Source organism: Terrapene carolina, unplaced genomic scaffold (genome assembly GCF_002925995.2).
Source record: "Terrapene carolina triunguis isolate 2854851 unplaced genomic scaffold, T_m_triunguis-2.0 Scaffold66, whole genome shotgun sequence".
Classification (NCBI taxonomy): Eukaryota; Metazoa; Chordata; order Testudines; family Emydidae; genus Terrapene; species Terrapene triunguis.
This window is the reverse complement of record NW_020664417.1, coordinates 74,955,133-74,967,521: the sequence shown is the minus strand read 5'-3', so window position 1 is coordinate 74,967,521 and position 12,389 is coordinate 74,955,133. Positions and strand designations below refer to the sequence as shown.

The 12,389-nt window shown below is 41.5% G+C and overlaps 1 protein-coding gene across 2 annotated transcripts in view; it reads right to left on the bottom strand.

The window, feature by feature from the left end:
- The window catches only part of TAPT1 (transmembrane anterior posterior transformation 1), a 91,203-nt gene extending 79,316 nt beyond the window's left edge, over window positions 1-11,887 (bottom strand). For both annotated transcript variants that reach the window (XM_024208611.2, XM_024208612.2), the window contains exon 1: window positions 11,659-11,887. In XM_024208611.2, coding sequence (XP_024064379.1) covers window positions 11,659-11,887 — 229 coding nt within the window. The remainder of the gene's footprint in view (window positions 1-11,658) is intronic.
- Window positions 11,888-12,389: the final 502 nt, after the last annotated feature.

The window sequence follows — 12,389 nt, the reverse complement described above, 5'->3', positions numbered from 1 at the left end:
AAATCCCAGACTTTCCACCCACTGCAAATATTTCAGATCTCCATGGTTACTGCTATACCCTGCAACATACTTCGTACATCGTATCACAGGTCACATCCTTACCCTACCACTCCATGCCAGGGACACCAAGGAAAACCACAGCTCTACCTACCCTGACATGAAAAAAACAGCTTTTGTACTTGTAGCCGACGACTAAATCCTAATTTTAAAGTTTCACTCTGTTAATTTAAATAAAAAAAATTATATTTAAAATAAATTGTATTATATTGCCTTTTTTTTTGCATACTGTTTTTCCAATTCAATAAAGTTCTGCTTTTGGAGAATGAGGTTGTCTTTATTAGTTCACAACTAATATTTCAGAATGCACAACAGTACCCAAAGCAAAGAGCACTTGTAAATGCACAACAAGCACCACATAATTCTTGGTTCAGGAAAATACCCAGTCATATTTATAAATGTAAAGCAAGCACTATGCGATTTTTAGCAGCACTCAAATCTCCAGGCCCAGAAAACACTACTGTAGATGACCGTTAGAATGCTCTTTCAAAGTCTCCCTCACCTGTATAGCTCCACATTGAGCTCTTGTAATGGCCCTTGCATCTGACTGTTCAAATTCAACAGACAGCCGCTCTATCTCTGCCCTCAACTTGGCAACAGCTTTTCTCCCTTTGCCTCACAAATATTATGCAGGCAAGTGCACGGATATGAAAGATTTTGAGCTGCTCTTTCTGTTTCCTAAGCACAGCTCTGAAAACACTGACTTGCCACCATTAACTGAAAAATAAGAGAAGAACTAAAATAAAATTAACTAGGTTGGTAAGAAATAGGCTGGCAACAGCAGGCCTTAGCATTAGGATGCATAAATTAACAATTGGATACAGATTAAAAGGGATGAGGTAATTGTTTACAGTTTAATAGTTTTGGTAAATTGGTGTGAGTAAAATGTTGGCACACAGCCAAGAAGAGTGAAATAGCAGTTTTTGGGTTCCCCTATGGCTAGCATGTTGGCAGGCAGACAAATGAGACTTTGGCCAAGTAAAGGTCACTCCAACACTGCAGGGAGAGGTCAGTCAGGCATACTCCTCCAAAACTAGGTGAGGGTCACCAGACCATAAAAGTAAGCAGACCATAACACTAAGACTTATTATGTAACAGCTTTGATGGACAGTTAGATTTAGCAGTTGTGATTGGACTAAGTGCAGACCAATCAGAAAGGGTCTACATTTGATTGGAGGATAAGGAAGGAGTGAAAGAATAACCAATCAGAGCAGGCCAAAATATGAATATAAGGCAGACAGTCAGCAGGCAAAAGTGTGTGGTTGTCAGTCAGTCGAATGGTCAGGAGCAGCGAGAAGCAGCAGCAGCACTACTGGGACAGAGCAGAAGGACCTTGACAGAGCAGAAGAAGAGACGCCTACAGAGAATAAGCATGCTAGCTATAGTGTAAATGTAGAATAAAAATAGGATTAATAAATATGTGTGTATGTATGTTTGGGTTAATAAAGATGTGTGTTTGTGTTATGAACGTTACATTGTTCTAGATGTATAAAGTTTAAGGGCTTGTCTACACTATCGCTTAAGTTGATATAACTTACGCTGCTCAGGGGTGTGAAAAACACAGTCCCCCGAGCAACGCAAGTTACATCGACTTAAAACGCTGTCCAGACTGCGCTATGTCAGCAGGAGATGCACTCCCGCCGACATAGCTTCTGCCTCTCACTGAGGTGGAGTAATTATGCCGACGAGAGAGTGCTCTCCCGTCGGCACAGTGCATCTACACCAGGCACTACAGCAGTGAAGCTGATGTAGCACGGTAGTGTAGACTGGCCTTAGATACAAGATTGCTGTCAGTGACTGCAGGTGACTGATCACTACATGCATAATACAGTCACTTAGTATTGCTTTAACTATATGTTTATGGTTCAGGTACTTTTAACCTAACCCTAAGATTGTGCTAATGGATTTATGTTTTGATTTATGTTTAGATTAATTGGATCAGGGAAAATTGGTAAAATAAAGAAAATACTTTGTTTTGGAAAGTGTACTGCCTGGATGTCAATTCTTTGAGTGGAAGACTGTATCAGTGTCCTCCCACAGGTAAACAGATCTAGTCTGTTCTGAGGAGTTTCCTGAAGGGTATAGGGAGATTCTTGGTAAACCTTGGCAATTTCACTAGGGCAGCTCCCCTCCTTTCACCTTGCAGGAACAGATTAATAAATCAGCATCTGGGGAACCTGAAAATAACAAATAGAAGGGCTACTCTGGAATCCCTGAGTCTGTTCTTGGGGTAAATGTACAGCTTCATAAGCCAGCAGCAAGGGGTAGGCTAGGCGCCCCCAGAATAGCTATTGACATTTCAATATCACCATTGGTAATCTGTTTGTCAGGAAAGAACATCCCTGCTTGCAGCTTTCTGAAGACTCCTATGTTCTTAAAGATGCAAGCGCCAGGCACCTTCTCTGACCAACCCACACTGATATCAGTGAAGTGTTCCCAGTGATCCACCAATGCTTGCATAACCATAGAAAAGTAGCCCTTTCTGTTGATGTACTTGGTGGCAAGGTGGGCTAGGGCCAAAATATGGATATGCATTCCATCTACCCCCCACTGCAGTTTGGGAACCCCACTGCTAAAAGTCCTCCACCAGAGTTAGTCCTGCATAGCAGGAGATGATTAATGGTGCTATACACTTGCATGACCACACACACACACACCATGGATTTTTCTACTCCAAAATGATTTCCAACTGATGGGTAGAAATCCAGCACTGCAAGCTTCCAGAGTGTGATCACCAGTCCCTTCTCCACTATCAGTGCAGTTCTCATTCTGCACTAGAGAACTGAGCTGAGCTTGGCACACAGAGTCAGGAATGTGGCTTTCATGTTCAAAAGTTCTGCAGCCACCACTCATCATCCCAAGCTTGCATTACAATGCAATCCCACCAGTCAATGCTCATTTTTCAGGCTCCATCATCTGCAGTTGCTCTGCACCAACAACCTTGAATTCTTTTTCATCTGTCCCTTAGAAAATTGTTGTCTAAGAAATCATCATGGCCCCCATTGCTACAGTATTTCCCAAGGATCTGCAAATACAGGAGAATCGTGTCCTGTATTTGCAACATTTATGAGAATAGTGAATAGCCTTGAAGGCTTTATGCATCTGTCAGAGATGGAAGACATCAAAAAGTCCCATGCAGGTGTGTGGGACTTTTTAAAAAAAGGTGAGAAAATTATGGGACATGGACGGGGATAGCTGCATGCTGGGAACTTGACTTGTGGCTCCCAGAAATACCTGGGTAAGTCATTTCTATTTCATAACACATTGTAAACATTTCCCCAAAAGGGAGCAAGCCAGATTGTGGCACGTAGCACACTGGGATACCTTCCTGTGGTGTACCACACTTTGCATTAATACAAGCACTCCTGGTGAGTATGCACAGTGCTGGCCCATGCAGCCAAGTATGCATGTGACTGTGCAATACACAAACTTCAGTGGCTGTGCGCCAATGTAACTTGCGTTGACCGAAGTTTGTAGTGTAGACACAGGCAAGGCATTAAACGTAGCACTTCCTTTACAAGCATTATTCCAGTATTTCCCAAATTTTTCATGCTGAGCATCAGGAAAATGAAACCAATTGCAGCCCCATCCCTGTCTCTGCAACCCTGCCATGTGTGCATACAGCCTATACATCTTAATTTATACATCTTCCACCTTCTTGCTCTACTTTACTAAATGAAAGCGTAGATAATGATCCTTCTAGTTTCTTATATGCTTTGAAGAGATGCGAAAGAGTTAACAATGTTGACATTTAAGATATCACCACTGCACCTGAATGAGTACCCACTGAAATGAAAGGGGCAATTCACACCACAGAGCTATTGTTTCTGGCTCTCTACAAATTCAGGGCAGGTCTACACTTAAAACGCTGCACCAGTGCAGCTGTGCCACTGTAGTGCTTCAGTGAAGATGCTACTATCCGAGAGGAGAGTTTCTTCTGTCGGTGTAGTTAAATCTCTCTCAGATAGAGGCAGTAGCTATGCTGATGGGAGAAGCCCTTCCATCTATGTAACGCTATCTACACTGGGGGGGTTAGGTCAGTATAACTGTGTCACTCAGGGATGTGGATTTTTCACCCCTGAGTGGCATAGTTATACAGATGTAAGTTTATAGTGTAAACGTGGCTTCAGGTATTGGTTATAAACTTCATATTCTGAAGGTTTTCTTTGCAACAATAACAGCTATACTTTTTTTTTTTTTTTTTAAATGAAAGCTGACACTTTGGTGAAGAATAGAGAGGTCTATCTATGCCCGCCACTGGCTTGAACTTCACCTTGGCCAAGTGAGGCCTGGTATATGCTTAAAATATAGGTTGAGCCAGCTACAGCGTGAAAAACCCACACTCCTGAGAGCTGTAGTTATGCCGACCTATTCCCTGGTGTAGACACAGCTAGGTCAATGGAAGGATATTTCCATTGACCCAGCTACTCTTGCTCCGGGAGATCGTGTTCCTACACCGACAGAAAAACCCCTTCCATTGGTGTAGGCTGTGTCTACATTATGGGACTATGCCAGCAGAGCTATGGCACCATAGCTATGCTGCTATAGTCATCATAGCATAGACATGGCCTGAGACATGCCCCACAAGTTGGGAAACACTGCATTAATCAATCCTCGTGTCTGAGGCAGAAAATTACCACCACCACTTAAACAGCAAAACAGAGGTTAAATCCCCTGCCCAAGATCACAGAAGCAAATCAGGGGCAGACTGTATAAGAACTCCAGGTCCTGGGCTCTGATAACTAGGTCACATTGCCATGGACATCAATCTATACTTGTTTCCACAGTTTGGGTAAGAGTTTTTAAAACAAGTGTTTGACAGGCATTAAAACAACACAATTCAACCCACAAAATTAAATCTTAGGCTAATCAGATCATTTTCTATATCATTAAGACCAATTCCCTATATTTCAATGGTGATAAAACAAATGTGCAAGATAGTGGTTAACAGGATAAGGAAACTGTACCTACAAATCATGGAAGTGGTAGCATCAATGTGGCAACTACTCTCAGGATGGAATGTTCCTTTTAGCTTAAACCTGTAATGGAATGGAACGCCATCTAAAAACAATGTAGCATTTCTTTCAGTTTAAGAACAGCAAAAGCCATTGTTTCAATTGAAAACTTTCAGTGGCTTGAATTTCATCTTTATTGCAGGATGGAGAAAGAGAGAAAATCTGCCCCCATTCTTTCAATGGAGAGATTCAAATATTTTAACAGGGAGGGTATTTTAAGGTTTCCTGTTCTTTTGGGTTGTTTGTTTGGTGAGTTAACTGATCAGTGGAACATTAGACTTTAAAAAAAAAAAAAAAAAAAATCACGTGTGTCTGGAAATATTGTACCTACTATTGCTACAAACAACTCCTTGAATTCCTGTAGCTGAAAGATTAGAGAAAAATATTTATCAGGGGGATTAAGGGGCAAGTGTAGCACATGAAATTAATCACATTTTTGCCTCCACTTGACTAACTTTCAAGCTGACATTCTCCCTTTAAGCAATTTGCTTTCAATTTTCTCTCTCCACAACTATCACCATCCCTAAAATCTGCTTCTGGGTCCCCAAACCTGTGATTCCTTTGGGAACTGAGAGGGGGATCCACATCTCCTGGTGCTCTCATCCCAACCTCATATACGCACAAAGTTTCTGAGCAGAACACTGAAGGAAGATGGGTTTTATAAGACCGCATCTTCCTTTAGTGCTCCATTGTGGAGCCTAATAGGAATATAGGACTGGAGTCAAGTCCGGGCCCCTACTGTTGCAGGCAACCCCGTCATATAATCCCATTGATAAATTTATCAAGATCCATCTTAAAACAAGTTAGATTGTTTGTTCCCACTACTCCTGTTGGAAGGCTGTTCCAGAGCCTGTGATGGTTAGAAAATTTGTAACTTCGAGCCTAAAAATGTCCCACTTCATGGCCACCCCAGTTCTGCCCCACCCATCTGCATCAATTGTAGTCTGGACTAGGACAGCAGTGCCTTCAGAATTTGGCCTACTGAACTGGGGATTTAGTTCCACCCTCAACGAGTTCATCAATCAATAAGGTCTGTAACTGATGATTTGAGAGCAGGGAATAATTTGAGAAATAGTGCTTTCACCCAGGGCTTTATATTGCCACTGATTGGTCAAAGTACTGAGGACAGTCAGAGATGAAGTCCCAGCTCAGTAAATCCAATTGCACAGTGGGAATCTCATAACTGAAAAGAACATTTATGGAGGCATCATTAAAAATGTGCAATCCTGGCAAATAAGCAAATTTAAAGACTTATTTTTAAATGTGACAGCCTAGATTTTCTGTGCTACCATCCAGAGAAACTAATAAGCAAAGTCATTAGTAAAAAATATTTAATGCTACCAGTTGTTGACCTGGGTTGGAATGCTTGAACTTTGGCAAAGACGACATTGGAAAAGCTGCAGAGTTGACTTCCTCAGTCTCTAAAAGCTGGAGTCAGGGATTCTTCACACTAGGAGCATCTCCTCCCATCTGCAAGAATATGTTATGTGTAAACTCATCCAGCCCAAGAGAAGAAGAGAGACACCCCTATCAAGGTTGAGGCACTTTGGTAGGCCAGCAAGAAGAGACTTACCCTATTCTATACCAGTTACTGTCAACAGATACTAAGGCTAGAAGAGAACTCTGTAATAATGTAGTCTGACCTCCTGCATAACACAGGCCATAGACTACTTCCCTTTCTTCGTCGGGTAGATATTAAACAGATGCTTTAGACACCCTGTTAAAATATATATTTTGATCCACCGAAACATCAGACTATGCTATTCCTGCCTGAACTCCTGTAACATAATCTCACCATGATTGGTAAAAATTAATTTGAGAACATTAAGATTCAGAATAAAAGCAACAATATACAACTATTATGGTCTAACTGAAATTCCAATAATACTGGGGGGACTTAAATACATAGGGACTTAAATGAGTTGAACTGAAAACTTTCTAATGCAAAAAAGGAAAGTTACTTGCCCTTTCATTTTGTTTATCTTAAGATACCATCACATAGGATTCTCACTCCTGGGTCTTAGCCTTTTTAAGATGAAAATACAGCTTTTGTATTTAATCCATGGAGGGGTGCCATAAATGGTGAGCTACATGTACTACTGGTTATCATTAAGGCAAAGATTTTTGTCACAGATATTTTTAGTAACAGTCACAGACAGGTCACGGGCAATAAAGAAAAATTCACGGAAGCCTGTGACCTGAAAATATCTTTCTTTTTACTATAAACATCACTGACAAAATGAGGAGCCGCTGGGCAGCTGGCTGGGAGTTCCGGGGACCCCCTCACCAGGTATTGGAGGTCCAGGGGCCCCCTCTGCCCGCTTAGAGCTGGGGTCCCCCTCCGCTCAAGGCAGCCAGGAACTGCGGGGTACTCCTTGTAGTGGCCAGGAGCTGTGGGGTACCCCCTGCAGCAGCTGGGATATTTGGGGTACCCCCCGCCACCCATGGCGACTCAGTCACTGATTCCGTGACTTCCGCGACCTCCATGACAAAATCTTAGCTTTAGCTATCATGCATCACCCCGCCAAGTACGAGTCTCCTCATAACATTCCAGTCTGTTCCTCCTTGCAGGAGGCAAATCTCCCAAAACAATGTAAATATAAGATAGAAATGTGCCTCAAAAATAAGTGCAAAGCATTTTGCAAGACAAAAAACCCCACTTCAACAAATATCCTCCAAACTGAGGGAAGGTGGGCAGGTGAGTGGGAATCCTGCAAGATGTTAGTTTGAGAGAAACAAAAAAAATACAAGGAAGCAATTTTCCTTCTCCAAAGGTATCTATGCAGAATTCTCCCTCCCAGAAAGTAAGAAGCCTCAGGGATAGCTGAAAAGAAAATGAGAACAAATAAGTAATGAGGGCAAGGTTCACAGTTAACAAGTAGGTTTATATATATTTTAAAATCTACATCACAAGGAGGACTAAGATTCTTCTCAAAACTCAGAATCAAGCACAACATACAAGACTGTAGAATGAGCAAATGGGGGAGAGGGGCATGTAAAAATTTAGTCAACTGAAAATAATGGACATCCTAAAGCAAAACAAAATCTCTTTTGGTAAACGGAGAGAAGAACTTTTAGCTGCTTTGCAGATGTCTATGATAATGGAAACATCACTAAAGCAGGCTGGTGCAATAACCTTGGCTCAGGCAGAGTGACATAGCTGTCTAGTTCAGACCAAATAGGTCAAAGCAATGTGAAATGCAATCAGATAGTCATGTAGACATGGTCCTCTTGGTAACAGTATTCCCCAATGAACTAGTGTGAACTGAAAAAAGTACTTGGGTGGACTTTATAAGGGCTCTAGTCTGCTCCAAATAGGACCCCAAGGATCTTTAACATTGAGTATATAGAGAAGGGCCTCATCAAGATGGCCAGGCATGTGGATGCAGGGGGAAAATTTTGGCAGGATCATAGGCTTAAGGTGGAACTCTGACATCACCTTGGAAAGGAATCAAACTAGTCTACACTACCACTTTATCTTTGTAAAATCTGATATACCGTGGATAAGAGTCTGGGAGCCAAAGCTAACGTATTTTGAAAGCTAGAGGTATTGTCATCCAGAAAATGACCTTCTGTATAAAAAACCCAAAATCATAGGAATGGAGAGGAGGTTCAAAAGGAACTTTCATCAGTGTTGTCAGGACCACATCAATAATCCATTACAGAAGACCTCTTGACGGGGATTTTCAAGTTTATGAAGAGCTTGACAAAGGCACTGGTCTACTTTTGACTAGTTCGAGATATGCCAAAACCCAAAATATCTCCAACAGGAGTTTGGTATCACACCACCATACCTTCTCACAAGAAACATTCTATTCCCAAGCCTTCCCCTAGGCCAAACCCTCTTCATGGGCTGGAAAAGTACCTCTTTCCTTCACAAATACAGCCTTCTCACGATCTGAATGGTAACTACCAACTGTATGCCAGTTCTATCCTCATCCTGACTGCCTAAAATACACGCTGTGTCCCTACTGCCATTTCCCAACCTGAGGCAAGAATTGAAAACTGGCAGCAGTAGAAGGGAAAACAAGGACTCACTGGACAAATATAGACTGAAGAACTTTGTGCTTTATTTGTTTTGAGTATAATCTCCCTCAAAATGTACGAAGTTAAAACAGACTTTTTTAAAGGACAAAGATACTGATTTACCTAAGGTATACTGCAACATGTAGATACTCGCATGAAAAATATAATATAAAGCACTAAGTAGAAAAGGAGAAACCCATTTATAAGAATGTAAACACAACCTTATCTATGGCTCACTCTATGCTCCCATTACATATAAATTGCTCCGTCATTTCCAAAATGCCAAGCTACAACCTTCTCGTCACTTGAATCCATCTTAAACATATACTTATTTCAAAAGTCCCAGAAGTGAATCAATATGACAATACAAGCTTCAGAAAAATCAGTTATTTCCTCTTGTGGCCTCCCCAGAACATCCTGTCTATGCTAACTTGCTTATATTATAACGGAAGGAACTATTTTTAATTTTGGGAACTTGTACAATATTGAGCATATTGCTAGAGCCAGATATAAGCGAAGTTCTTTTAGTTTTTATATCTAGGTAAGTAAACATTAAGCAAAGACAGTTTATTGTATTTTTTCCTAAATAAAGGTTTTTTTATTCTTAAAATCCATGATGAACTATTGGCTCTTATATACCTGAATTTAAATATTAGTTAATCAAAACTAATGTTAAAATATATGTTTTGTATTTTTTCTACATAGGAAAACGTTTTATAAAGATACCTAAACATATTATTTATTCAACAACTTTTTGGGTACATCAGTATAAATCCTAAAGATAACATTCCATTTCACTATAAAAAATTCGTAATATCGTAATCAAGCGAAATCAGTAGAGTTGTGGTGATTTAACGTTAATGCAGTTTCATCAATACCACAAAGGCAAAATGATGCTATAAATCTTATGACATAACACAGTTGTCAGGAATGCGGTAGAATTTGAGTCTGATATAACACTAGTAAAGCTTGAATGGAAATAATTCAGCTTTTAGTAAATAGTTCAATTAAAATCATACCTACTCTGTTTTCTATTCTAATGTTTATTGTTATGTAAAGTTATGCTCAAATCCATAAAGCAGTAGATGAAGAGTCTCAAAGTTTGATTTCTTCTTCAAACCTGTTTTCAAAAGCCATTTTTAGCAAGGTATTATGTTAACAGTTCTAATATCACATATAATAAACATCAATATTTAGAATCTTAAGAATTAAATCAGAACCACCAACCCAATAAACTACACTAAATTAATTTTTTAATTTTTTATGATAAAAAATTTATCTATTTCTTCTAAAGATGACAGAATACAGGACTTGGAAACATCAGCAATTCAAGTGTAAGTCTGCAACAATTGTAGCTTGATGGCAAAAATTGTTACATTTTCCTTACATTATTTTCCTCTTAGAAATGGTCATTTAAACTAAATGTAGCTAAACTGAAGACCACATATAACAATGCATAATTATATTTTTGGAGGCTTATACAATATACAATACTTATATTTCATTCTAGAGACTAAATAGATTTCTCTAATTACAATATTCTGTATTAAGCAAATTCATTTATCAAAAACTGTTTATTCAGTAAGTGTTTTCTGTGCCTCAGTGACAGAACACTGGACAAACACACCCAAATAGTTCAAAACAGTATAATAGACAAAACACAGTACCTGTCTACATCTGAATCTCTGTAAAATTAGTTTGGAATACAGTACACTATTTTGTGGAATCGTTTTCTTAGCTGAAGTCATAGCAATAAATTACCCACTGACTTCTCCTAACATTGATTTATAATACTTATCGATTACAGTTGATCTTTTTATCATTGTACACATTACATGAAAATGCCACTATTCTGGTCTCCTTTATTGAACACTACTGTAAATTTGATTTAAAGATATAAACCACTTAGATCTATTTTAAAGGTACATCACTTACTAAGTCTAAGCATAAGGAGAAAATAAGCAGATGTAACGACTAATAAGACATTGTTAACTAGTTCACAAAGACTTCTGACTTCACTTAAGCTACCACAGATGCTACATACCACCCATATTTGAACTATGTTGCACAGTTTTTAAAGTCTCTGGCCAAAATTTTCAACCATAGGTGCCTAAAATGCTCTTAAACGGATATGCAGAATTTAGGAGCTGTGGATTTACCAGACCACGTTCACTTAGTAGCCTAAAACCAAATGTAAGAGACTGACTTTAGGCACCCACGTTTGAACACTTTTGGTCGCAGACTTTAAACAGAGTGTTTGCTGAGTGCATCAGTGAGACACTTACTATCGCAGCACTCACATGACCACCGCTTTGACAGCCCAGAACCAAACTCCCTCTCTGAAAGGCTCTGCTTCAGCGCCCGCTGCTCTCGGGGTCCCGGGCTGTCTGGAAGGCTCCCCCAGTCCAGCCAGCTGGAAGGGACAGCTCCACTCCCGGCCTCCCTGGGGACCCCCCACCCAGCACGCTCCTCACCCCCAGCCAGCCTCTCCCCTCGCTAACTTCAACCCCACCCTTCCCGGCGCCTCGCCCCGAGCCCCAGCCGGGCCCCTGCCCCTCACCTGAGACGCTTCTCTTCTTTTTCCGCTCCCGGTCGCTCTCGTAGAAGCCCAGGGTTTCGGTTCGCTGCGGCGGCTGCCCGGAGCCGCTGGCAGGCGGCCAGGACTCACCGCTCGAACAGCTGCTTTTCTGCTCCCCCCTTCCCGCGTCCTGCTGCTGCTGCTCCGGGGCGCCGCCTCGCCTCCCGTCCCCGCTGCTGCCGGGAGCGGCGGCATCAGCGACGCCCGCCATGTTCGCCTCCAGCAGCGCAACAAACTCCACTACTCCGCGCCCCCAATGTGCGTCATCGCCATGCGACGCTCACGCCCGATCCTGACCGCCTCTCACGTCCCAGGGAGGGAGGCTAGAACTCCGGGCGCCATCTTGCGATAGGCAAAGCCATTGTTAACCATTTACTTTCCACGGGCCTCCTACTGAACTAGAGCTAAAGTTTCAGCTCTCTCAGGCCTCACACAAACCTGCCCACGGCCTGAGGGGATCTGGCGCTCAATCTACTCTAGGTCCAGCTCTTTAGATGCTATTAAGTCTGGGGAGAGGATTTAATACAGAACGGACCTAATGGGCCATTCTAGCCTGGTATCCTGCGGGAAGCAGCGCGGGCGAGGGATGTGCCGGCCATGGCTTCCCGTCGCCCCCATTGTCCTGGGACTACAGTGACTAGATAGCAAGTGTGAAAAATCGGGACGGGGTTGGGGGGTAATAGGAGCCTATATAAGAAAAAGCCCCAAATATC